Raw genomic sequence first — 22,809 nt, 5'->3', positions numbered from 1 at the left:
CTTTGCAAAACCTCCCATATTCAGTAGCCTCTAATCAAGAAAAAAAGTGGGAGTTCAGGGGACTGCAGGTTCAATTCTTTCATAGTTTTGAAGAGCCTTTAGGATTTCACCAGCCTTGTTTCTTGCTAGGCTGGGGGGTGTTGGATTTGTGCTGGGCAGGTATTATATTTTGGGCTTCAGGGCAGGTCCATTATACTCACCCACCTCCCCAAACATTCCTCTGTCAGTGCAGAGGGCTTGTGCTTGGCCTTAAGAAAGCTGAGTTGCCCCCTGAGAATAGACCAAGGGTCTTCTGCCTGCCTTAGAATGGGTGAACATGTATTATTACTGCTTTTTTTACAGGCCTAGAAGTCTTTACAGAAAGGTAGTCCCTTCCCTTCCCTTCCCTTCCCTTCCCTTCCCTTCCCTTCCCTTCCCTTCCCTTCCCTTCCCTTCCCTTCCCTTCCCTTCCCTTCCCTTCCCTTCCCTTCCCTTCCCTTCCCTTCCCTTCCCTTCCCTTCCCTTCCCTTCCCTTCCCTTCCCTTCCCTTCCCTTCCCTTCCCTTCCCTTCCCTTCCCTTCCCTTCCCTTCCCTTCCCTTCCCTTCCCTTCCCTTCCCTTCCCTTCCCTTCCCTTCCCTTCCCTTCCCTTCCCTTCCCTTCCCTTCCCTTCCCTTCCCTTCCCTTCCCTTCCCTTCCCTTCCCTTCCCTTCCCTTCCCTTCCCTTCCCTTCCCTTCCCTTCCCTTCCCTTCCCTTCTCTTCCCTTCCCGAGACAAATGAAACAAATTTGAGGTTTAAAAAAAAGCAAAATCCATACCAGGGAGTCAATTCCCAGTCTCACGGGTTTGTATTTCCCTGTTGGTGCCTCTTCCAGTGTTATCCATCCTGCATTCCCAAAGACAAGGGGAGACATGCTAACATCTCTCTTTTTTTTTTTCTCCTCAGTATTTCTGGCTTCTTGTTCTCTCACGAGGTTTGGTTGGCATTGGTGAAGCAAGTTACTCCACTATTGCACCAACCATCATAGGAGACCTTTTCACCAAAAACACAAGGACCCTTATGCTGTCTGTTTTCTACTTTGCAATTCCTCTGGGCAGGTGAGTGACCTAACACTCCTTTCATCTGGTTTTGGCTTTTCTCTTAAAGGAAGCTCACACAGATCCTAACTTGCTAAACAATGATAGTTCTTCTGTCTTTGCTTGAAATGGTTTAGAGTGGAAAATACTGTGAGCAGTGACTAATTAGTTGCAGGAATTGGATTCTTTTTCTAGCCCTGTCACTGGCTCATGTGTGACTTTTGGGAATAAGTAGGAAGGAGTTTGGGGTTTTTTACAGCCATGGGGGGAAATGGAGTAAAAATATTTGAGCTGATTTTTTCCTCTGTTTGTTTTTAGCATTATTAAATTAAGCTACAATTTTTAGTAATCTTATGTTGGTTCTCTGTATTATTGCTTTGATTCATTTGAGGACTTGACCTCCTCTAGGCACTGTCTTTCAGGTTACTGTGAAATCAAGATCTAAGACACTGGGGTGGGTTTCCAAAAGTGAGCAAATGGCTACTGCACCTGTATCTAGTCTCTTGTGAAAGAGTTTTTGTTACCACCATGTAATTTTTAGCATGTTGCTGAAGGTCCTGCTGCTCCTTTTTCTTCAGAGGGGATTTCCAAGCTTCAGGCCTGTTGTTCTCCCATCAGACTGTCTTGCAGAATCTTCTTGGGTTTTTTTATAAGCTTATGGAAAGTGGTCTCTTTGTGAGCAATTAGAAACAGGTGCTATTAAAGGGCAAGAAAAAAATTATATGATTGACTATGGGAAGCCCTTGAAAGGCACTTCTTAACTGGGACCTTGAACATAAAATTAAGTATTTGTATTAATTACTGCACAGAAAAGCCTGCTGTGGAAACTGAATTGGGAATTAAATTGGTTGTGAGGCTTTGTTTTCATCCACTGTAGATTGAAAGGTCAGCCACAAACTTGAGATGAGTGTCCCAATTTCCATGGAATTTCAGCATTTTTAGATCAGGAGTGCTGGGAAGAGTTACCTATCGGTCATCATCAGCTTCATCCCCTGGGTTTCTTCCTGCAGGTTTCTTCCTGCAGGAGAAGAAAGCCTCAGACACACAAATGTGACTTTGAAAACCTTGGTTTAAGAACATTTTTGGCTTGGGTGCTCTGACTCTGATCTTTGTGTCACTTGCAGTGGCCTGGGATACATCACGGGGTCGAGTGTGAAGCAGGTTGCTGGAGACTGGCACTGGGCATTGCGGGTAAGGCACTGGGAGCAGCATGGGAATTACAGGTGTGCCAGAGGCAGGAAGAGTTCTCTCACACAATTCCTCAGCCTGTTATTATGTGTGAGAAGGTAAAGGACTGGAAATTGCATGGATGGATACTGAGTGCATAGCAGATGCCTTCTCTAAACCAAATGGGAGAGGTGTGTGGGCTCCTTGTGCTTGTTTTCTTCCTGCCTGGGAGCAATCCTTTTCCAATCACTTTTTTATCAGTCAACCATGATTTCTTCGTGGGGATGGGAGGATGAGACATTGGCCTTAAATCAACTCCCCAGTCTTTCAGTCCCCTGCTGTCAAGAAACTCTGAGAATGGCTTCCTGCTTTGAGGAAAAAACACTTTGTTCCAGTTTCCGCTTGTTTTTCAGCCCTGAGACAGTCGGTTTCCTTCTCTTTTAACCTCTTGGGACCTTGATAAATGTGTTGAAAAGATTATATGCTGCAATCACATAGGCACAAACAGGTCCTGCACACAAAGATGTCTTCAGAGGGGCTGAGGGGAAGTGGTCCAGCAGAACTGTTTTCTGACCTTTGGCAGGGTGGGTGGCACGAGCCCCCACGAGGTGCATTCTTGGGCTCTGGCACTCGGTGAGGAGAATGGATCCCATGAAGCTCAGGCCAACACCATTGGTAACAGCAGGTGATGAACTCTGTGGGTTCCTATCTCAAGCAAATGTCCCCTTCTGTGACACAAGCCACTCCTTCCCTGTCCCTCATGGAGAAGCAAAGCCAGCAGAATCACTGTGAGCCCTTCATCTGCAGCTCAGAGAGTGGTCAGAGGTTTCCAGCTGTGAACCTGAAATGAAAGGCTCAAAAACCTGCAGCTTCACACCAAGAGGATGGCTACCTCATGCAGTAGCAGAAATACCTTAAGGGAAAAATTAACTGTTGAGTAGAGGCCAACCCAAGGAATAAGAAAGCCCAAAGCTCCTCCAGTGGGCTTTAACAAGATTGATGCATTGGAGTGCTCTTGGTTTTCTGTCTGTAAAAGTCAAAGGCTTAATTTGTGCAAAGAAATCCTCACCAGCATCTTTCTCTTCTGAAGAAAGTTCCATAGTTATCATCCTGAGAAATCCAGGCTATCCTCAAGACTGGGATAATTTCCACTACAAATGACACATTGATTCATGATTCCTTGACCATGCAGAATCCTGGGGAACCTGACAAGCTGAAGACTTCTGTGATGGTTGTTTTGGACAGCATTGCTTAGTTTTTACAATCAAACAGCAAATGTAGAAAGCTTCCAGACATCAGTGTGAAGCAGCCTCCATCCCTGTGGCAATAACTGTGCTCTTGTGTGATGTGAAAGATTCCCTCTGTGATCTCCTGTGGTCTTCAAATCCATGGGAGGTCAGGAATTATCTGTACTTCACTGAGCTGAAGAAGGCAGAAGAGCACATTGGCAAGTGGCAGCTTTGCCTCTGCATCTGGCAGGAGTGTCACTGTTTCACTGGAGCATTACTGAGTATCCATGGATATTGTCCTGTTGGGGGATTGAGCCTTTAGATAAAAATCAAAGACACTTTAAATTGTATGGCCCTGGAAAATCACAGCATTTCTATTTTTGTTTACCAGTGCTGTGTTTTTCATTCAGTTGTAATGTTCTACTGTACCAGGCTTCATTTATCCCTGGATGAGGGATTTTCCTGTCTTTCCAGTTCTGAAATAGACTTGTCTTATCTTCCCTTTCCTAGAAGAATTCAGGATTGCCATCTTTAAATGTGGAACACTGCTCTGTGTGTACAAGCTATTCACAGGTTATTATTGGAAACATTTTTTTTTTTTATGGAAGATGAATTTGTTTTTAAAGTGGCATGTCTAGAAGAGATGATAGTTCTGTGAAAATCCATGTTCCTATTTCCATTCTGACAATGATGGAACTTCAGTGTCAAGACAAGAATCACATTTGTAGCTTGCAAAACTCTGTAGGATCTTTGTAATTTTCTCTGGTGATTGGGAGAAAGGATTGGACACTGGGAAACCTAACCCTTGGACATGTTTTCCTGTCTTCCAGCCTGAATTTTCAATTTCTTCATCTGCTGCAATCTGTGGAAGCTGTCTGAGAATGGGAAGCCACTGTGGGTTAGCTGGAAGAGGGATGCAAATCAAACAAGGATATTCAAAGCCAGCATGCTCCCTGTGTCCAAAATTCTTTCACCTGGCCTCATTGCCTTTAAAAGGCTTCTGTGCTCTCCCAGAAATCAGTTGGGTTCTTAGCCCAATAGTTGGGTTCTTAGCTGGGAGTAGCTTTCCAAAGAGTTAAAACATCACTGAAAAACTGTTCTTAGAGGAATCCTGGTACTTTACAAACATAAAGAGATGGACTGCCTTAATCAGAGTGTTCTCAAAGCTGCATGTTCCCAGAGATAAGAGAATCCAGGGAATGACAGGGAGGAAGGAAAGGAGCAGATGCCTCAGTGTGTTTGTTCACAGGGCCTGGCTAGCTGTGAAGAATCGAGTTGGTGGAACAAAACTAATGTAATCTGCTTCCTCCTGACTAATCAAAACAAACCCTGCCAACTCCTGTGCTAATTCCTTGATCCTTTCTTGCAGGTATCTCCACTCCTGGGAATGATAACAGGGACACTCATCTTGATATTTGTACCTGCTGCTAAAAGAGGAAATGTTGAACAACTTGGGGGACAGCTGAAGGCTCGGACCTCATGGCTGAGAGACATGAAAGCTCTGATTAGAAAGTAAGAGCTCTCTAGTAAAAAGCCCACTTTGCCTCTAATGCTTAATTGAAACATCCAGGGCCCTGTACTTAGCACTGTGAAAAGTGACAACATGCAGGGAGTTGCAGGAAGCTGAGGCTGTGGATGGAGGAAAGAAAAGCACAGTTCATTTTCACAAGGTGTTGACTGCAGCGACAATGATGGATCCCAGTTTTTCCTCTAACCTTTCCAAGATTGAGATCTAAGGGAGGCTCTGCTATGCTTGGCTCCTACTTCAGACAGATTGAGGCTTTTGAAGTGTAAAAATTGCTGTGTACCTCTATTAATTGTTGTGCCACTGTTGCTGGGGTGCTTAGATCCTTTTTCTTCCTTGAGAGATGATCTCTACTGAAGCGAAAGAGAGAGTTAAATGCCAGAGCAATTTAAAAGCAGAAGATACACAAAAGCTTGCACTACATGGCAAGTTTAAATACATATGATTATGCAACCACATGGGACTCAATGCAGGAGCACTGGATGTGCTTGGGTGCTACTTGTGTGTGTGCACAAACACCCAACGTGCTCGTGAGTGTTTAAGCAGCTGCACTTGCTTCCAGAAAGCTGCCTCTGAATGTGCAAATACTTGCAGAGGTGAACAGTGTTGCATCAGAATTCTGATCAGACACTTAGAGTGTCCTTCATGTCTAGAACTACTGGCTAGAATGCTGCTGTTGGCATGCAGAGCAAAAGGAGTATGAAAAGTGATGATGGTTAATTTAGCAATATTTCTGTCTTGCTTTTTGTGTTAGCTTGTCCAAGTAGTAATCATATGGTGGAATGGATGGGGAGGGAGAAGGGCAACTGATAATCCAGATAAATGAATGATACAGGGAAAGCTCTGTAATTCACACATCTTGTCTTAGTGACTGATTGTCTTCTGAGACTGTCCCATGAAAAATGATCTCTTAGAAGCACCTCAGTGGAGCATCACCAGAAATATTCCATGTCTCTTACCCTCCATTGCTTTGTACCTTGTATCATCTCTGCCCCTTAACAAAAGGAGGTAGCCAGGGGAGCACTGTGTTTTGTCACTGAAATACAGGCTCCTCTCCTGGGGCTCTTCCTATTTCCCTTTTCCCTCTAAACCTTCTCTTGGCTTTGCCTCTGGTGTCTCCACAGCCGTAGCTACGTCTTCTCATCACTGGCCACCTCAGCTGTCTCCTTTGCCACAGGGGCACTTGGCATGTGGATCCCTCTCTACCTTCACAGGGCACAGGTTGTGCAGAAGACAGCAGAGACCTGCAGCTCACAGCCCTGTGGCACCAAAGATAGGTGAGATTCATACTTCCCTGCTTTAAAGAGGGGGGGAAAAAGGGGTAGGGGCTTATTTACCAGAGGAAACAGGCAAGTCCCACAGAGTCAGGTTAGTAGAATGTCTGTAATTTCCTCTGGGTCTTTGCAACAATGAGAGGAAATGCTTCAATTGTAAACTAGGTTTTATTGCTGCTCTTCTCTTCATCACATGCAGTCAAACCAAGGGAGAAAGCAATGACCTCAGCTCTGTCTCAGTTCCCAGGCTATAGTGCAGAAGCAGAAAGGAGAGTGCTGTCTGTGCCTTGGAAGATGCTTGGAGAGCTGAGAGAGAATTTGGTTTCTTAACACCCTTGGTGTTATCTGTGATAGCAGCAGAATCACCTGGCAGGCTGGGGAGCACAGTGGTGGCAATAATTCAGGGTTCCCTTAAGGCTGCAGGGACTCACTCTGCAGAACCTCCTGTGTGATTGAGGACTCACTGTGTTTCATTGCTCTGTAAACCACTCTGTGTGCTGAGTTTTGCTGAGAAATGCTGCAGAGATCCAGGACCTGTTGCTCTGGATATGGTGCTATCCAATGGTTTGTTTTTTCAGTCCCAACTATAGAATGTTACCTGCAGCACATAAGCCATGAAAAGCAATTCATCACTTTGTACTTCACTGCAGTGGCACAAACCATAAAATGCTAAAAAAAGCATTTCTCCAGGTGAAGAAAAGATACAAAAACCTGCCATTTGTCAGCCCCTGTGCTTTTTAGGTTGTGAGGGGAAAACAACATCAGGAAAACCTTCTTGACACAGCTGACACAGTCCCATCTGAAGTAAACTACTTAGTGGTTTGGAGTACCATCAGCTAGAGTGCCCAGCAGGCAGTCTGTCTATTCTGCAAAAAATGCAGTGAGCAGAAAATACAGCTTCAGTCAGACTCCCCATCTGCTGTTTACAAAGAGAAGTTTTCCATGCTTTGATGCCACCTGTATTTGGAGCTGTCCTGGAGCTACTGTACTGTGATTGCCAAAGATTCCAAGTCCACCACAGACAATATGGAGAATCCTTGACAACTCCTGGCTCTTTAAATTTAAATTAACATATTTCAAATCTGTAACATCACAGCAAAATTATCTAACCAGGCTTCTCTGAAGTGGTCTGAAAGGAGTTAGAAAGTCAGAGTATGTTGAAAGTCACTGGTATTGAGGGTTCTGTTGGGTTTCCTTAAGCTTCCTACACCTGGCTCTGTCCATACTTCCCCTTTCCATGATCAGTTATTAATTTGGGGAATACATAATCAGTGCACTGGATGGGAAGCTCAGTTCCACACAAAGAAGGAGTATGAGCCCATTACATCTCTCTCTACAGGGGTGAGTGCCTGTATACAAGGCTGAATTTTATCTGCTGTTTTGTCTTCATTTTAGGGCAGAGTTCTGATATCCCAAGCACTCAGCAGGGAGCTCATTTGTTTTATTTGAAACTTGCAAGGCCAATGTGCAGATTTCCATCATTCAGTTCACCCCAATAAGTTCTTCGACGACCGTGCCCGTACTGGGGAAAAACTCAGAAAAAAGAAAAAAAAAAAAAAAAAAAAAAAAGAAAAGAAAAACAAAGAAACCCAAAACAACTTTTTTTTTTTTTTCTCCTTTTTCTTTTTTTTTTTTTTATAGCTTGATCTTTGGAGCTATCACGTGCTTCACTGGTTTCCTGGGTGTAATCACAGGGGCTGGGGCAACCAAATGGTGCCGGTTAAAAACCCAGCGAGCTGATCCTCTTGTCTGTGCTGTTGGCATGCTTGGCTCAGCCATCTTCATCTGTCTGATCTTCGTTGCTGCCAAGAGCAGCATTGTGGGAGCCTATGTAAGTATAACCTTTTGCATGTTCCAGCCTCACTTTCTCTACCAAACTCTTTAAAAAAAGTCTGTGAGTTGTCAACGCTGGAAGCCCTGAAACAACGGATCTGCTTTTCCCCTCCTTAATGTCCTTTGTTTTACCTTTTGGCAATTTGGAACTCCCTTGATGTACCTGGAAGGAAAATGAGATCTCAGCTGCTTATCCCCTTGCTGACTGTCATCAGAATTTAGAGCTGGGGGGTTAGCTCATGCATGGAAACCCAGAGTTCCCTGCCTTTGGGTTGTTCTGTCTCTCTCTCTTTCCATACCTCTATTACTCTTGTCTGATGTTTTAGAACATTAATTTGGAAAATTGGCTGCTTCTCTTACAATAAGGGTGTTGTAGCTGCAGTGGTACCAAATTATAATTACAGTCTAATTTGTCTGCAGGCATGCTTTTTGGCTACCTGTAAGTACCATTAATTTCCATACCTAGGTAGCTTGCTGCAGACCAATAGTAATTACCATGTAATTTCAATTTGTTGTTATCTGTATTCTCATACCACCTGAAAGTCCTAGTCGTAGCCCAGGAACCCACAAGACTTGATGCTGCAAATTTGCAGATTAAAATATGGCCCTTCCTGGTGTGTTTATAATCAAAGTATATAAAAACCCATCAGATAGACCCAGACAAAGAGACTGAAGGGAAAAAGAAAAACTCAAGTATAATAATCCAGCCTCAGGCTACAATCTGGCTTTCAGCAGAAATGAGGTGCACTGAGCAAGGTCCCAGGTTCCCCTTCAGTGCCACATGGAGAAGGGTGAGAACTGGGAGAAGTTTTTGGAGGGAAGGCACAAGATGGTTGGAGTAGTGGGACAATTCCTGAAAGCCTGCCCTTAGCTTCCACATTCTGGTGACCCAGGAGAATTCACTTACATTATCCAACCAGTGAGTCTACTGTGGTTCCTTGTTGCATTTCTAGCAGTAGCCTGGCCATGGTTATTTCATAGAATCATAGAATTTTCAGGGTCCTTTAGGATCATCCAGTTCCAACCCCCCTGCCATGGGCAGGACACCTCCCACAGATCAGGTTGCTCAGAGCCCTCTCCAGCCTGGCCTTAAAAACTTCCAGGGTTGGGGCTTCCACCACCTCTCTGGGAACCTGTGCCAGAGTCTCACCATCCTCATGGGGAAGAACTTCTTCCTGACATCCAATCTAAATCCTCTAGTGTGAATCCATTCCCCCATGTCCTATCACTCCCTGCCATCCTAAAAATTCCCTCACCAGCTTTTCCAGGTGTTTCACTGGCTGCCATTGCTATGGGGAAATACAGGAAGAAAGTAAGTCTGAAAATGTTAAGACAGAACCAAGAATGTCTACTCTGGCTGTTTAGAAAGTGTCAGGGGGAGATTTGATCCTCTGGTTTGTGACATGTTCTAGAGTTAACCTTTGCTTCAGTGATCAGCAGAAAAAAGATCACCTCAGACAGTCTGTGAGAGGGTGTTACTGGTTGGCCAAGCATTGATCCTCCTCTTGTAAACAGTCTCAGAGTGAAGAGATCTGGCACATCCCTCTACCTGCCTCTCCCCTCCCACCTCTTTGTGCAGCCAGACCTGTGAATTTTCTCTTTTCTCAAACCTGGCAACAGACATGTTCATTTCTGAGCCTCTGTATGCAGAAAGTCCTCCCCTTTTCTGTTCTCAAAAATTTATCAACAATAGGTCTCCTTTTCATCTTTTTTTTTTTCTTATTTTGCTTTTTAATATGTGGCTATTCTGTATTGTGTAAATACATAGAGAAATAGTATTGTTTAACCCATCTTAGGAACAATTTATTTTATTAAACACAAGCAGTAAATCTAATAAAGAGTCAGTGATTTGCAGAGGGAAGTTTATGGTGGGGGTATGAGGAACATGAGCCTACTTGATGCTGTTGTTAGGCTGATCCATACATTTGTTACAGGTAACATTGCCTCTCTGTAGCCCTGAATTTTCTTTCTCTGTTGCTGGCAACCTGATGCCCAGAAAGCAGATAAGAATTTAGTTGATGTGCTGATAGGGGAATTGAAGATCTGAACTCTCTTTAGAGATTCTGCATCTGACAGGGGGGGCAAGTTGTTTAACTTTGGTTTGCTTCTGCAAAAATGAAGATTCTGAGATTAAAAAGGATCAGGGTAGCTTAGATATTACTGTTTGTAAATCACCAGGAGTTTGATCTAGGGCCAAGCTGCCCAGTATAAATTAATATAAATAGAAAATACTGACACAACACCTGTTACTGGTGCTCTCTTGGGTTACAGGTGATAACCCCAAGGAGAGCACAGGTCTGTGTTGGAGCTGCCAAGGTCTCACAACACCAGGTATTAGCACAGTGGTGCCATCAGTGGAATTGGTGTAGCAACTGAATTAACCTTTCCAGGCAAGTTTCAAACACAAGTCCTTGTTTTTCTGTGTCATTCAATGCTATTGCAATCCTACAGGATCCCAGAGGATCCAATTCCTTGGCTTTAGGAGACCTGTCTTGCAAAGTTCCCTGGTGTAGCAGCATCTAATTACATTTTGCTTTAAGTCTTATTGGTCTAAAGTGAAGGAAAAACTCTTCTGTGGCTCTGGAGCTGGAAAACCTAGATGTGGTGGGCAGCATGATGGGCCAGGTTACCTTCCTTCTCTCAAAACCTATGATAATAGCTTATTCTGGAAAGGATACAATAAAATTTGTGGATGGATTTTCTCATCTCTCTGAGCTTCCTTGGCAGCTGTGTTCTGGCTCTTACCCTGAAACAGCTTTCATTCTGCATGACCATGAAAAGCAAGAGCAATCTTCTGGTCTGTTCCCCAGCATGGTGGTATTTCCAGACCATTTGTACTATCTTTTTTGTACTATTTTGTGCTGTCTTTAGACTTCTGTCATTGCTCACACTGTGCTAAAATTAAAGTATTACTGGTTTTCAACTCCTCATGGGCTCAGAGCCTTAAAATTATCACTTCCAAGCATTGAGATGGGTCCCCATGAGTTGGTGTCCTCTCACACTGAGTTGTGGTGGCCACCAGGTCACCATCTCCCTCCCTGTAGTTAACAGTCAAGAGTTTTCCATTTCAACTGATACTGACATCAGCATTAAATGAAGTGTTCAGCACTCCAGCAAGAATCAGCAGAGCACTTGCTTTTGTGTTTCTTGGCTTTTTAGGGTTTTGTTTCTTTGGAGAGGACCTTCCTATCCTTTGGCATGATCACCTTGCCCCTCACAGGCTGTCAACTGCCTCCTCTTTTCCTCCTCTGAACACTGTACCTTTCCTCCCCTGCTCAGTCCTGTCTTGCAGGTGGTTTTGGTCCCTGAAAGCAGCTGCTTTTCCAGTTCTGTAGCAGCCACTCCTATTTGGAGCAGGTAGACAGACTGGTTTTTTCCATCCAGTCTTTATTGGCAGGAGTAGAAGTGGCTGGAAAGGTGGAATAAAACAGCATTCTCAGTCATGGAGCTGCCCAGACACTTGTAGTTGTTTTACTATCTTGCTTGGCTGCATAGTTGAATCAATTCTTGTTCCTTGCAGCACATGTATTTTCTGTGGTGTAGTCCAGCTCCTTAAAGCAGCAATTTGCATATCTTTAAGTCCCACTCTTTCCAAAATATGTGCCCTTTGAAATATTGGGTTTCAAACCTGTGTCCTGAAGCCCATTAGCTGTGTGGCATCCTTGTATTGAGAGGTTTCAACAGGAAATTTGAGACTGGTTTGAATCTCCAAATGGCTGGAGAGAGATGCTTTGCTTTGCCTTCCTCTTGACACCATTTCAAGTTCCTCTTGTTCCTCTCTTTCTGCATCTCTTTCAGTTCCTCCAAGACATTTTATGAACTTCCAGAAACAGCAACTCCCAGGGTAAAAACTTGCCAGGGAGCTTTTACAGCATCTCAGGCTCAACTCTAGGGATGTTCTGTTGGCATGGTGATGGTGACTTAGCTACTGCTGCTGAGGCACTGATTTTGCCCAACACTGAGATGGAATTAGACTTCCTTCAAAATCAAGAGTACACGTGGGAGTCTTACCCAGCATTTCAGAGGGAAGTACAGAAAATGAAGATGTAGACACATATGCACTTTGCAGATAACCATAGAAGAAGTTTAAAACCTGCCTGGATCTTGCTGTGCTGCCAGTGGCACTGGTGAAACCTGTTTTCCATATAATTTGGGGGAATTGATCACTGAGGGGGACATAACTTCTCTCAGCTCATCACAGCTGAGCAAGTGGCCACCAAACGGTGGTGGGGAGAGATTGTACAACACAGCTGGATTCAGGAGAGGATATATCTTTAGAGCTGAAATCTCAGTGTAAAATGAGGCTTCTAAAAGTGTGTCAGGAGTTAAAACCATGGCCATTTCAGGAGCTGTTGATCTATTCTGGAGGCTGCCCTATTTGCAGTAAGCATCCCTGGGGTCTCTCTCCAGCAGAAGAGCCACATATCCTCATATGCCCTTTGCAGTGCACAAATTCATTTTTATAAATCCCCATTAGCAGCTAAAGGAAAGACTTTTTTAATGTCAGTATCTTTTGTCCTAGTTTTTGATCTTCCTCTTGTTCCTCATTTCCTTTACCAGGATCCCCATATTAAGCACATTTTTCATGGAAACATGTTGGCTGAAACACGGATTCAACGATCCAAAAACCATCCTGCTCTGAAGCTGGGGGCACCTCAGTGATTTATGGGACTTGTGCTGAATTCCTGCAGAAGGGGGCAAGCTTTTCTTGCTGAATGCAACAATTTATAAACGTGGATGTAATTAATATAACCTGAAGGCAAGCAGTTGCCTGTTGCAGCTCTGTATGAGCAGGCAGGGCATGTCCATGCTGCCTTCAGAAGTCTGATTACATCTGTCCCAAGCTCAGTTTAATTTCTCCAGCTGCAGAACCCCAGCAACAGCAGCTGCAGAACTGTAGTAGGACTGATTTCAGAGCAGGTCCCAAGAGCCCACAAAGGGTTTATCCTTGCTACATGACCCATGGCTTCAACTGCTGGCAGCACCTTGGTTCCTTGGATCTGGGTTCCTTAGCTTGGCAGTTGGCATCAGCAGTGAAAGCCAAGTTCAAGGCAGAGCAGTGGAGTGGGAAAATGGAAAGAGGAGGTTTCCTGGCTGGCCAGCTGGGCCATAGTGACTGTCTGAGACACCACCAGAGAGGAAGCAGATCCAAGTCACAAAAAGAAGGGCTAAGGAAGGGAGAATGTGTGGGAAACAAAGACAATTTTAGAAACAAATAGAGGAAGCTTTCTGTAGGTCAGTGAGTAAATTGCTAAATAAAGCAAACTATTCCTGGCAGTGATATTGATGGTCTGAGGGGTTTCAGCAATCTCAATCAGTGTGTGGGAAAGACCAGTGTGGTGGTCACATCAGAGCTGCTGATCTTGGAGGTCCCAGTCCCACCCCAAAATGCATCTGGGCCAGCATTAGGGCCTGGAACAGTGGCTGTTCCTGTCAGGGCCCCTCAAGGATCCCTAGGACACCACAAAACATCCATCTGTATTGCTGGCTTTGTTGCATTAATGAATTGTAGCCTATTCAATATAATAAAAAGTGAGTATAAGGGAATAAAAAGGGGAATCTTCAATTACCTGAATCCAAATCTCAAATCTCCATAGCTGTTAATCTCTAACTACCAGCAGGGATTCCAGGAGTACTTTTTTCTCTCTAGATGACTGAAAAAATGATTGATTAGCTGGACAAAACCCAGCTTTTTGGGGGAATTTAGTAGTGCATCTTTGCTTGCCTTCTTGCTGGTGAGGAAGAGGAGGCAGATGCTTTGTAGAAGTCTGGTTATTTCTGTCATGTTTTCTGCTCTTCTGCCCATTCAGAAGATTTTCTATCCTTGGTTTTTTTCATCCTGTTGAACCTACGTTTCCTTGTTCAGTTGTCAACCTGCATCAGAAAAGCAAAAGGGGTAAAAATAGGGGTGAAAATAAAAAATAGGGTGAAAAAAATAGGGGTGAAATAGGGGTAAAAAGCTTTGGGATGGAGGCAGCTGTCTCACCCATACTCCATTGGGCTCAGTTTGCTAAACATCTCTTGTAATGATGAGGCCAGTTTCTCCTCTTAATCATTTTCACTTCTAGCAGTGCTAGCAGTGTTTGTAGAACCATTTAGTGAACTGCACTGGGGAACAGAAATAAGAAAAATAAGCAAACCAAATCCCTCTTCCCCTACCTCCCCCCCCATTAAAAGATTCTTTACTCCATCTCTGTTTCTTGCTCTGAATCCCTGCTTGGCTCCATCCTACCAGCCCAGCTGAGATGTGGCTGAGTCAGGAGGGAGGACCAGAGGGGGAAAGGATGTGTGGGGGTTGTTTATACACCACCACCACCACAAAAAGCAGCTCTCATCCCACTACATACACAAGGGCTTTGCATGTATCATGTTGACCATCTCCACAGGGTCAAGAGTTATCTTTCACTGTAAGACAGTGATGTTGCAAACCTCAGAGTTAAATACTGTCTTTGTAGGTAGATATTACCCATCTAATGGTTGAGTTGTTAGTGCTCTGACCTGTATCCCCCCCCCCCAAAAAAAAAAAAAAAAAAAGGGAAAATGTGCTATCAGGGGAAGGAGGGGATCTTACACACTGTGGGTAGAGACCCTCATTTGGTTTGCTGCAGGGCTGAACCTGAAACTTGATTCCTAGGGATGTATTTTGGGGAGTTGTGGCCTCCTTGCCTTCTCCAGCTGGCTTTTTGGAACAGAAGGGTTTAAGTAAGGAAGCCCAGTGCTGTCTCTTCTTGCTGGCTTCTCATATTCTGCTGTTACCAAATGTGCCAACCTTTTATTTAGCTGCTCTGTAGATCATAAGCAGTTTACACTGATGAAGTTGCAGGACAGTCCTCTACAGCTCTGATAAAAATCTATATTTTTCTAATATTCAGGATACACCACAACAGCAAACAAGGAGTTTATTGTGTAGCTTTGAGACAAATAAGCACCAAAGGAAAGTTTGTGACAGGTTATTTTTTCTTTGAATGTCAAGTGAATAAATCTTCTCCTTTTTGTGTGTTTTGTTACAACAGATTTGCATTTTTATCGGAGAAACTCTTCTGTTTTCAAACTGGGCTATCACAGCAGACATACTAATGGTGAGTGTACTGTGGAACAACATCTTTCTCTTCTGGTGGCCAGAGCAGCTTGTCAGCTTGCAAGAACAACCCAAAATTCACAATTTCTTCCAAATTCCTAGCCCCTAATGCAGCCGATTTTTTTTTATTTTATTTTATATTCTTGCTGAAAAGGAAAGCGAGATAGAAAGAAAAAATAAAAATTCTTATCATTTGTTCTGCACACCAAGGAGAGATGTCCTGAAAAGACAGTGACTGAATTCAAATAGTTTCCCCAAATTTTAAGTATTTGTGCAAAATCCCACATGCAAAGAAACCAGTCAGCATTTCCTACTGGTCAGCACATTAACAGATTTTGTTATCAATAACTCAGCTTTGTTCTGAATAGGAAATCCTTCCCTCCCTCCCTCCCTCCTCTGACCACAAAGGCAGCCATCTACCTCTCTCTTTGGCTTAACTCCAGCAAACCCACCATTCAACACACAGACAATAGAAAACAACCTCTGGGAGAGGAGAGAGGAAAAGAAAGTATAAGGAATTTTTTGGACTATGTCCACCTTGTCCAAGAGGAAACTCTCAGGGATTTTTTCACCTCGTGTCCTTCATTTACCATTCTTTCTCTACCACAGACCTTTTAAAGTCTTTCAAACCAGCAAGCTGACCCTCTGTGTTTAGCTTTTCATATTCATTGGTCTGGCTCTTGTTGGAGAGCCTTGCTTGTTGTGAAGATGCTTCCATCCCAGACATTCAGAGCCTGTCAGACACACACTATGTTGAAAAGCCATTTTGAGGGGAGGTTACTTGTTGTTTATTGTGTGAAAAAGAAACTAGGGCACAGAACCATTACAGGACTTGCCCGAGGTCTTTTGACAGGTTGTTGACAGAACTAAAAATATAATCAGTCTGGCATCAACAGGAAACTCCCTTGACTTGTATTTGTTGCTTGTGCACACATCAACAAGAAAGCAATCTGGCCCAGTATTCCTAGATGTAAAGATAATGATGTTGATCTACTGACTCAGCAAAGACCTTCAAGCTTCTGCTTAAGTTCTGTTTATGATTTAAGGCCAAGGTTGTGCTTGGAGTTGCAGCTCTGGAGTTTTCTGAGGAACTTTCAGTCTTTAACTCCTTTGTGAGGAGAACACTTGGGGAGGTGGGGTGTGAATTCCACTCCTCTCAAATGTGATCAAAGCCAAGGTCATCAGGGCACCTCAGTAGCATTTGCAGCTTTTAATTTCCAATTAATTATCATTTAATTATCAATTAATTATCATTCCTTTTTCCAGTTTACCTTTAGTGTGATGGAGCTCTGCAGGGAGAGGCTGAATGGGTGTTTACTCCCTGGGGTTTCTGCAGCTTGTGCTGAGTTCAAGGCTGCCCATGAAGTGCTGGCTCAACACTTAGACAGATGTGCAGCCACAGATGTGCAGCTGTGTTGAGGAAAACCTCCTGGGAGCTGTTTTCTGCTGCCTCCTGCCTTTGGCTGGGATGTCCCAGGAGCACTCCCAACTCTCTGCCCAGAATTACCTTTAGGGCTTTAATAGGAGAGTTTTGAAATCCTCCCCACCCTGGGCTGAACCAAGTGAGGGGTTGGCATCTGGGTTGGCATCAGCTGAGGTGGTCACCTTGTGAAGTTAGAGGGAACCTGCTGGACATGTTCAAGGTTCTCCAAAAAATCTGTGCCAGGGAGAAAGCAGAAAGTTCCCTATGCTCTCTCCAGCTCACCCCAAAAGATATTTTTCTACCAAACACTTGTTTATATCAGGTGTACTGAGGATGCCATCATTCTCCCTTTTTAATTATTGAGATTGTTGTGTGTTGAGTTCAATGTCACTTCAGTATCCTGGAGCTTTTTAATAGTTTTTATGGGGCTGTGCAGCTGTCTTCTGGGACCAGCATCCAATAGCCAGTTGCATTTTGTAGGGATGCCTCTGCAGTTGCTTTAGTGCAACAGAACTCCCTAAGAAGTGACTGGAAATAAGTGGAAATAATTTCATAGTTCCAGTTTCCAAAAAAGGTAGGGAATAAACTAAAACCATGTTTTAAAAATTGGCTTTTGGTAACTGATGCCAACCCTTCAGCTCTTCAAATCTTCAACTCTTGTCTGCTTAGACAAATGAACTGGGTGTCATAAAGAATGCCCAGCTTAATGCATTATCAGCATGGGTAAACCTATAAAAGTGCTCCACAAATAAATGTAAGCATCCACTTGGATCAATGTGAGGCTGCAAGCAGATGGTCTGAAGTGCAGCCCTATTACACAGTGGGGCTGAGAGGATGTTTAGTCAGACAATAGGTGAGTGCCAGGGCTTATACCCATGTTTGACAGACAGCTGGGTAAGAAGTCCTACCTAGAGAAGGGTGGGGTGTGCTTGAGCCAAATGCACTTTAAATGTTTGGCAAATTAATTTCTACTGATTACTATTTATTTGATGTAATCAAAAGTGTGTCTGTTCTTGCCTGAGGCTGCTGAGGGATTTAAAAGCATTATTAGTGTAAGCCTAACAACATATTCATCATATACATAAATATTACCCTGTTTTCATGGATAAAAAGCTCTCAGTACTGGCTAAACACTGTTCCTGCTGAGTTCATTATGCCAGAAGTGAGGCTTTTTTGGAAACTGAATCCCAAATGATTTATCTGAGCTCTCCCAAGATTTCAGCAATCTCATGACTACCTAAGAACCCTATTGAGCGAGTTGGGGAGCATCTCCAGAGGCTTTGCAACTTTAATTTCCTTGGCAAAACGAGGATGTTTGCTTATTATCTTCAAATGTAATTGTTGGCTCTCCCTAGCTTGATGCTCCCACTGCATCCACTGCTGCTGGCAGTGTCACAGGTGATGTCTGCAGTCCAAGGTGATGAGTGCTGGGCTGGAGAAAGTGCCAGCACTGCCTGAGATTTTTCAAAGGCTGATATTTGTTCCAAATGCAAATTTGTACAAAACAGGCCTTATTCTCCTGAGCACAATGCTCCAAATATCCTCCCTGGCACATGCTCAGATGCTGCTTAGGGAAGATTCTTATGGTGCATGCTAATTATGAAGAAGATTTCATCAGGCATCCTTAAAAATTTACCTACAAATTACCAGAACCCCAAAGTAGCATTAAAAGTGCCTTGTAACAGCAATAATGAATGAGCTTCAGTGCAGCAGGCAAGTGTGTAACATTCTGAGACTTGCTGAGTGCTTGGGACTTGGTGGAATCTGGTCCTAAAAGTGAGGTTTTTTCCTCCATAGCACAGCTCAAAAATAAAGAGGATGGACAGAGGCTTGGTGGCTTTTTTGTGTTGGAGGCAGTCAGCAATTTAAAGGGATCAGGCACTGCCATCACATCTTTAGGTCTCTGCTGAATAAAACCATCCACCAGTTTATACAAAGTCCTGACACTCATGCAGAAAATACTCCACATATTTGTTTTTTTTTCTTTTAAAACATTAGTACTTTTTTTGAATGGTCATGAGCTGCCATGGAGAAGCTGCTTTAATGTTCTGCTGTAAAGTCAAAGTTTTCCTTGAGGCTTGAAAGAGACAAAGGATGGTGCTCAGCTGTGCTCAATGCTTGGAGGAATGTTGCTTTTCTTCTGATTACCTTCCCTATAAATAAACCCCAATTATTTATGTTGTATGAAATACTGCCCTATTTTTACAGCAGGAGCCAGAAGTTTTCATTGCTGCTTCTCTCAGTGCACCTCCACACCCCAATAACCTGAGTGCTGGGGGTTTCAGATTTTCAGGCCAGGTGAGGAGTGTTGTTGGATGAAGGCACAAAGCCCACTTCCAACTTTTGAGCAGGCCTGGAGGGACAGGGGTGAGATCAGCTCAGCCACCTTTTACTTTAGTCAAAAGTATTTTTTTCAGGCAGTGTTCATCTGGCTGGAGTGAAGGGTCTCTCTTGGGCTGCTTTCCCAGGGTCTCAGCCTTTGCCTTTCCTGAACAGGAGTTACCCTGGGGACACTGGGCTATGTCCAGGCTTTGTGGGTGTCTGGAATGGAGTCACCATCTGTTTGGTGACTCCAAGAGGTCCAGTATGTAAAGTCCTAAGGATTACTGTGACCCCCAAAGGGCAGCAAATGTTTGAGGGAGTGGAGTTTTCTATCAAAGATTAAACATAAACACCAGGATTCACCTCTTTGGCACATCCTGGGAGAAGGATGATCTCTCCCTTGGCTTTCCTGGTGAAGTTATTTCAGACCAGCTCCTTCTGCTGGTTCCACTGCAGGAAGGGAATGTCAGCACTAACCCAACCTCTATTTAAAGAGCAGAGGTTTTGCCAAAGCTGCTTGCTCAGCCTCCCTTCCCATCCTCTCTGCTGCCTCTCTCTGGACCTGGAGTCAGAGATGAGCCAGGACCATCCCACAATCTTCCACCCTGGCTGCTCTGGCTCTCCCACCTCCAGTTTCTGTGGGATTTTGAAAGCAGATGGTTGATGGTTTCTGGTTTGAGTTTAGGTCTATTTTAGTATCAAAATGCCCATTTAAAGCTATAATTTACTGCTGCCTTCCTAGAACAGGAGAAAATGTTTGCTACCAACTACTTCCTCTCCACCAGTATAAAATGCTTTTTAAGCAAGGATAGGGCTGAGTTGTTTTTTGGTTGGGTTTTTTTTTTTTTTTTTGGTGTTTTGGAGAGGTGGCTTCAAGCCTTCTTATTCTTTCCATTATCTTTTTAGAGGAGGAGGGAAAATGTCATGTTTATTTGCTTGCTGTGTGTTGAGCTATTTTGTTTGGGGGCCAGGAGGTTGGAACTACCTGTCACTTGGATTCCAGACTAAATCTACTCCATTTTGGCACTTTATAGAGCCAAATTTCTTCAGCTAAGGAAACAGAAAACTTGCTGCAAATTGTATTGCTGCTTGCAAAGCTACATGGGTGAATAACACAGATATAAATGCAAAGTTATGTGTAATATATGTGTGTGTGTTCATGTGTGTAAATATATATATGCACACACATATATGATGCAGGTATCAGTCAAGTTTCTTTCTCCATCTGGCACCAATTCTTTGCCACTCCCTGCAAATGGTAAGCTCTGAATAAATTTGCCATTTCCTTTGTCATTCTGCTAAGAAAATTGATAGAATGTAGAGCCAGGCAGCCTTTATTCTTGAAATTATTACCCAAATCTTTATAGAAAGAAAAGTATTTTAACATCAGTTTTAAATCCCCTGTTTCACAGAGCTGCACAACTTGGGACTCTTCAATTAGTAGAATTTCACTTTATCTTCTCAGATGCCCTTTTCTCAAACAGCCCTTGCAAAATGCTTTTCCATTGCACCTATGTGAGCTGGGGAGAGGTAGGAAGAAGAAAAATGCCCTTTTTTTTTTCTTTCTTTCTTTTCTTTTTGTTTTTTTCCCCTATGTCTGATCTCTGCAGGTTGCACCCATTACCCTTCCTTCATCTTTGGGGTATGGTAATGAATTGTGCAGCTTTCCTACTGTTCTGCAGTGTGACCTTCTCTGCATTTCTGTGTCTCTGACAAAGTCTGGAGCTTATTTTCCTCTTGGGATGTCTGTGGGCCTTCAAGTTTTCAGCTCCTGGATGCAAAAGGGGGACAGTGCCTTAACACCTTCAGCTGCTGTGGATCTCTTTGTCTTTTGCTCTCCTGTTGCACACCAGTTTAACAGGGTCTCCACCTAATGGGTGGCATCCAAGTGCATTAACAGGCTGTATTTCCAGCTTCCTCAAACCAGGAATGAGGGAACTGGCAGATCATTCTCAAAACAGATGTTCAAACCCTAAGGAAAATCATTTCATTTATTTAACCCATCCTTCCTAATCATCTGCTTGAAATGAGATGATCCTTCTGAACAGTTCTCTTCTAGTGTGGATTTTGCTGTTTCTTTTAATTTTTTTTCTTCTTTTTTTTTTTTTTTTTTTTCTGGCTGACTCTTTTCTCCTGCAGACAGGGAACCTCACCTGCTCTAAGCAAGAATATTAAAACACCAGAGCAGTGCTTCAGATCCTGAGCTTTGGAGCTGTTCTCAATCAGCCACAGTGAATTCATCACTACATATCTTTAGCTGGGGGTGTGCCAGTCCTGAGATACATCCCATTCCATTCATAAATGGCTACAGGAAAGGATTGTAAGGACAAGTTGAAGTCTGGGAAGGCTTGGCTTCTGAAGAGACCAGGGGCAGCTCAGCAGAGAGAAAGTGCTTGAGTAAAAGGGACCATGGTCTACAAACAGCTACAGAAGAGTCATTTCTGGCAGGGTAAATACCTCTTCAGAGCAACACAAAAAGGCAGAACAAGGTTCAGTGCTCAGAAGTAGAAACCAAGCTCACTTGGATGTAGAGACCTGTTGAATGTTTCATGACTTAACCTTTTAGTCAGGTCCATTTCTAAACTGGGATATGTGAACTTCTTGCCAGCTTCTTTCACAAGTTTTATGCAGGAAACAATTACCTTTTTCTGCTCCTAAGTGTGTCTTAGAAAATTGAGGTCATTCCATAAGACAGAGGTTTATTGGGGATGTTTCTGTCATCTTTCATTCCTGTCCATGGTTAGGGCTCTGTTTTCTTTGACCTCTGCTCCCTTAATGGGGAAATAATTTCTGTTTTCCACTGATCCTCTGTTGGCAGACTGATTCTGCCCAGAGTGTCATGTCCTGTTAGAGGAGTGGAGACCAAGCTACAGCATCTTGGCTATGGAAAATTTTCCTTTTTTGTCTTTGTTACTTTTCACAAGTGGATTTGCAGATTTTAGAGAATAAAATTACACGAGGTGGAGTGAGAGGGGAGGATGTGTGACCTTTCATACTGACCTGTATTGCTTCTGGTTTAGAAAACAAAATTATATCTTTGTTATGGAAAAAAACACAGCATCCCAGGTGACAGCAAGGTCCTGGTTTGGAGGGCTGGTGGTACTGAGCAAGGCACTTTCCCTGGCCCCTCAGCCAAGCCAAACAGAGGCTGAGGAGCAATAGCCATGAGTCAAACTCATGAATTCAGAATGCAGACCCCACACTGTCCATGAGGAGCAGGAAAAGGGCAGGAAGGGAAGGGCAGGGAAGGGCACCTGAGCTCCCCAGGTGCTTGAGCCACCCATGAACTGGAGAGTGGCTGTGTCTGTCTACTTTGTCCTGACCTGGGTATAAACTGAGCAATACCAGAGAGCTGGGCAGCTTCTTATTTTAATTTCCTTATGCATTTTTTGTTTTCTTTCCCCTTTTTTTTTTAATTTTTTTGCAGTATGTGGTCATTCCAACACGTCGTGCAACCGCAGTGGCCTTGCAGAGCTTCACTTCACACCTCCTGGGAGATGCTGGCAGTCCTTATCTGATTGGATTTGTAAGTGCTCACAGCAGGTTTTGGCAGGGTTTTGTGGCCATGGTTGTCTTTGTTTACTGACTGCTTTCTCTAAAATGCCAAGTTAAACCATGCTAGGGAAGGAAAGTGTGTATGTAGCAGCAGAAGGGGAGGTGGTGCAGTGAAATTCAATTTTTTTACATGCTTATGTTCTAAATTTTGGGTTTTTTTATCTCAGGGCATTGGTAAAGCTTACAGAAAGCTCTGTAAAGCACTTCTGTAGTCTTAGAAATTAGACTGGAAGAGAGCCATGTGTGTGTGTTACTGCTAACCTGGTCTCATAAACCAAATTATCTATTTATATGGGTAGCAATATACAGCTGCTCTGACCTGCTGAGATGTTGAACCTCTTTTGTATAA

The 22,809-nt window shown here is 43.5% G+C and overlaps 1 protein-coding gene across 4 annotated transcripts in view; it reads left to right on the top strand.

Moving 5' to 3' along the window:
- SPNS2 (SPNS lysolipid transporter 2, sphingosine-1-phosphate) overlaps positions 1-22,809 on the top strand; it is a 139,653-nt gene that overhangs the window by 86,155 nt on the left and 30,689 nt on the right. For 2 of the 4 annotated variants that reach the window (XR_011730042.1, XM_071764818.1), the window contains exons 4-10: positions 924-1,075; positions 2,179-2,245; positions 4,820-4,962; positions 6,100-6,252; positions 7,891-8,080; positions 15,096-15,161; positions 22,333-22,431. Coding sequence is in view for 2 of the 4 variants with exons in the window: in XM_071764818.1 (XP_071620919.1) it covers positions 924-1,075; positions 2,179-2,245; positions 4,820-4,962; positions 6,100-6,252; positions 7,891-8,080; positions 15,096-15,161; positions 22,333-22,431 (870 nt within the window). In the remaining 2 variants the exon portion in view is untranslated. The remainder of the gene's footprint in view (positions 1-923; positions 1,076-2,178; positions 2,246-4,819; positions 4,963-6,099; positions 6,253-7,890; positions 8,081-15,095; positions 15,162-22,332; positions 22,432-22,809) is intronic. The other 2 variants (XR_011730043.1, XM_071764819.1) reach the window with 1 other exon arrangement.

Source organism: Heliangelus exortis, chromosome 21 (genome assembly GCF_036169615.1).
Source record: "Heliangelus exortis chromosome 21, bHelExo1.hap1, whole genome shotgun sequence".
Lineage (NCBI taxonomy): Eukaryota > Metazoa > Chordata > Aves > Apodiformes > Trochilidae > Heliangelus > Heliangelus exortis.
The sequence above is the reverse complement of the archived record's forward strand: the minus strand, read 5'-3'. Positions and strand labels throughout refer to the sequence as shown.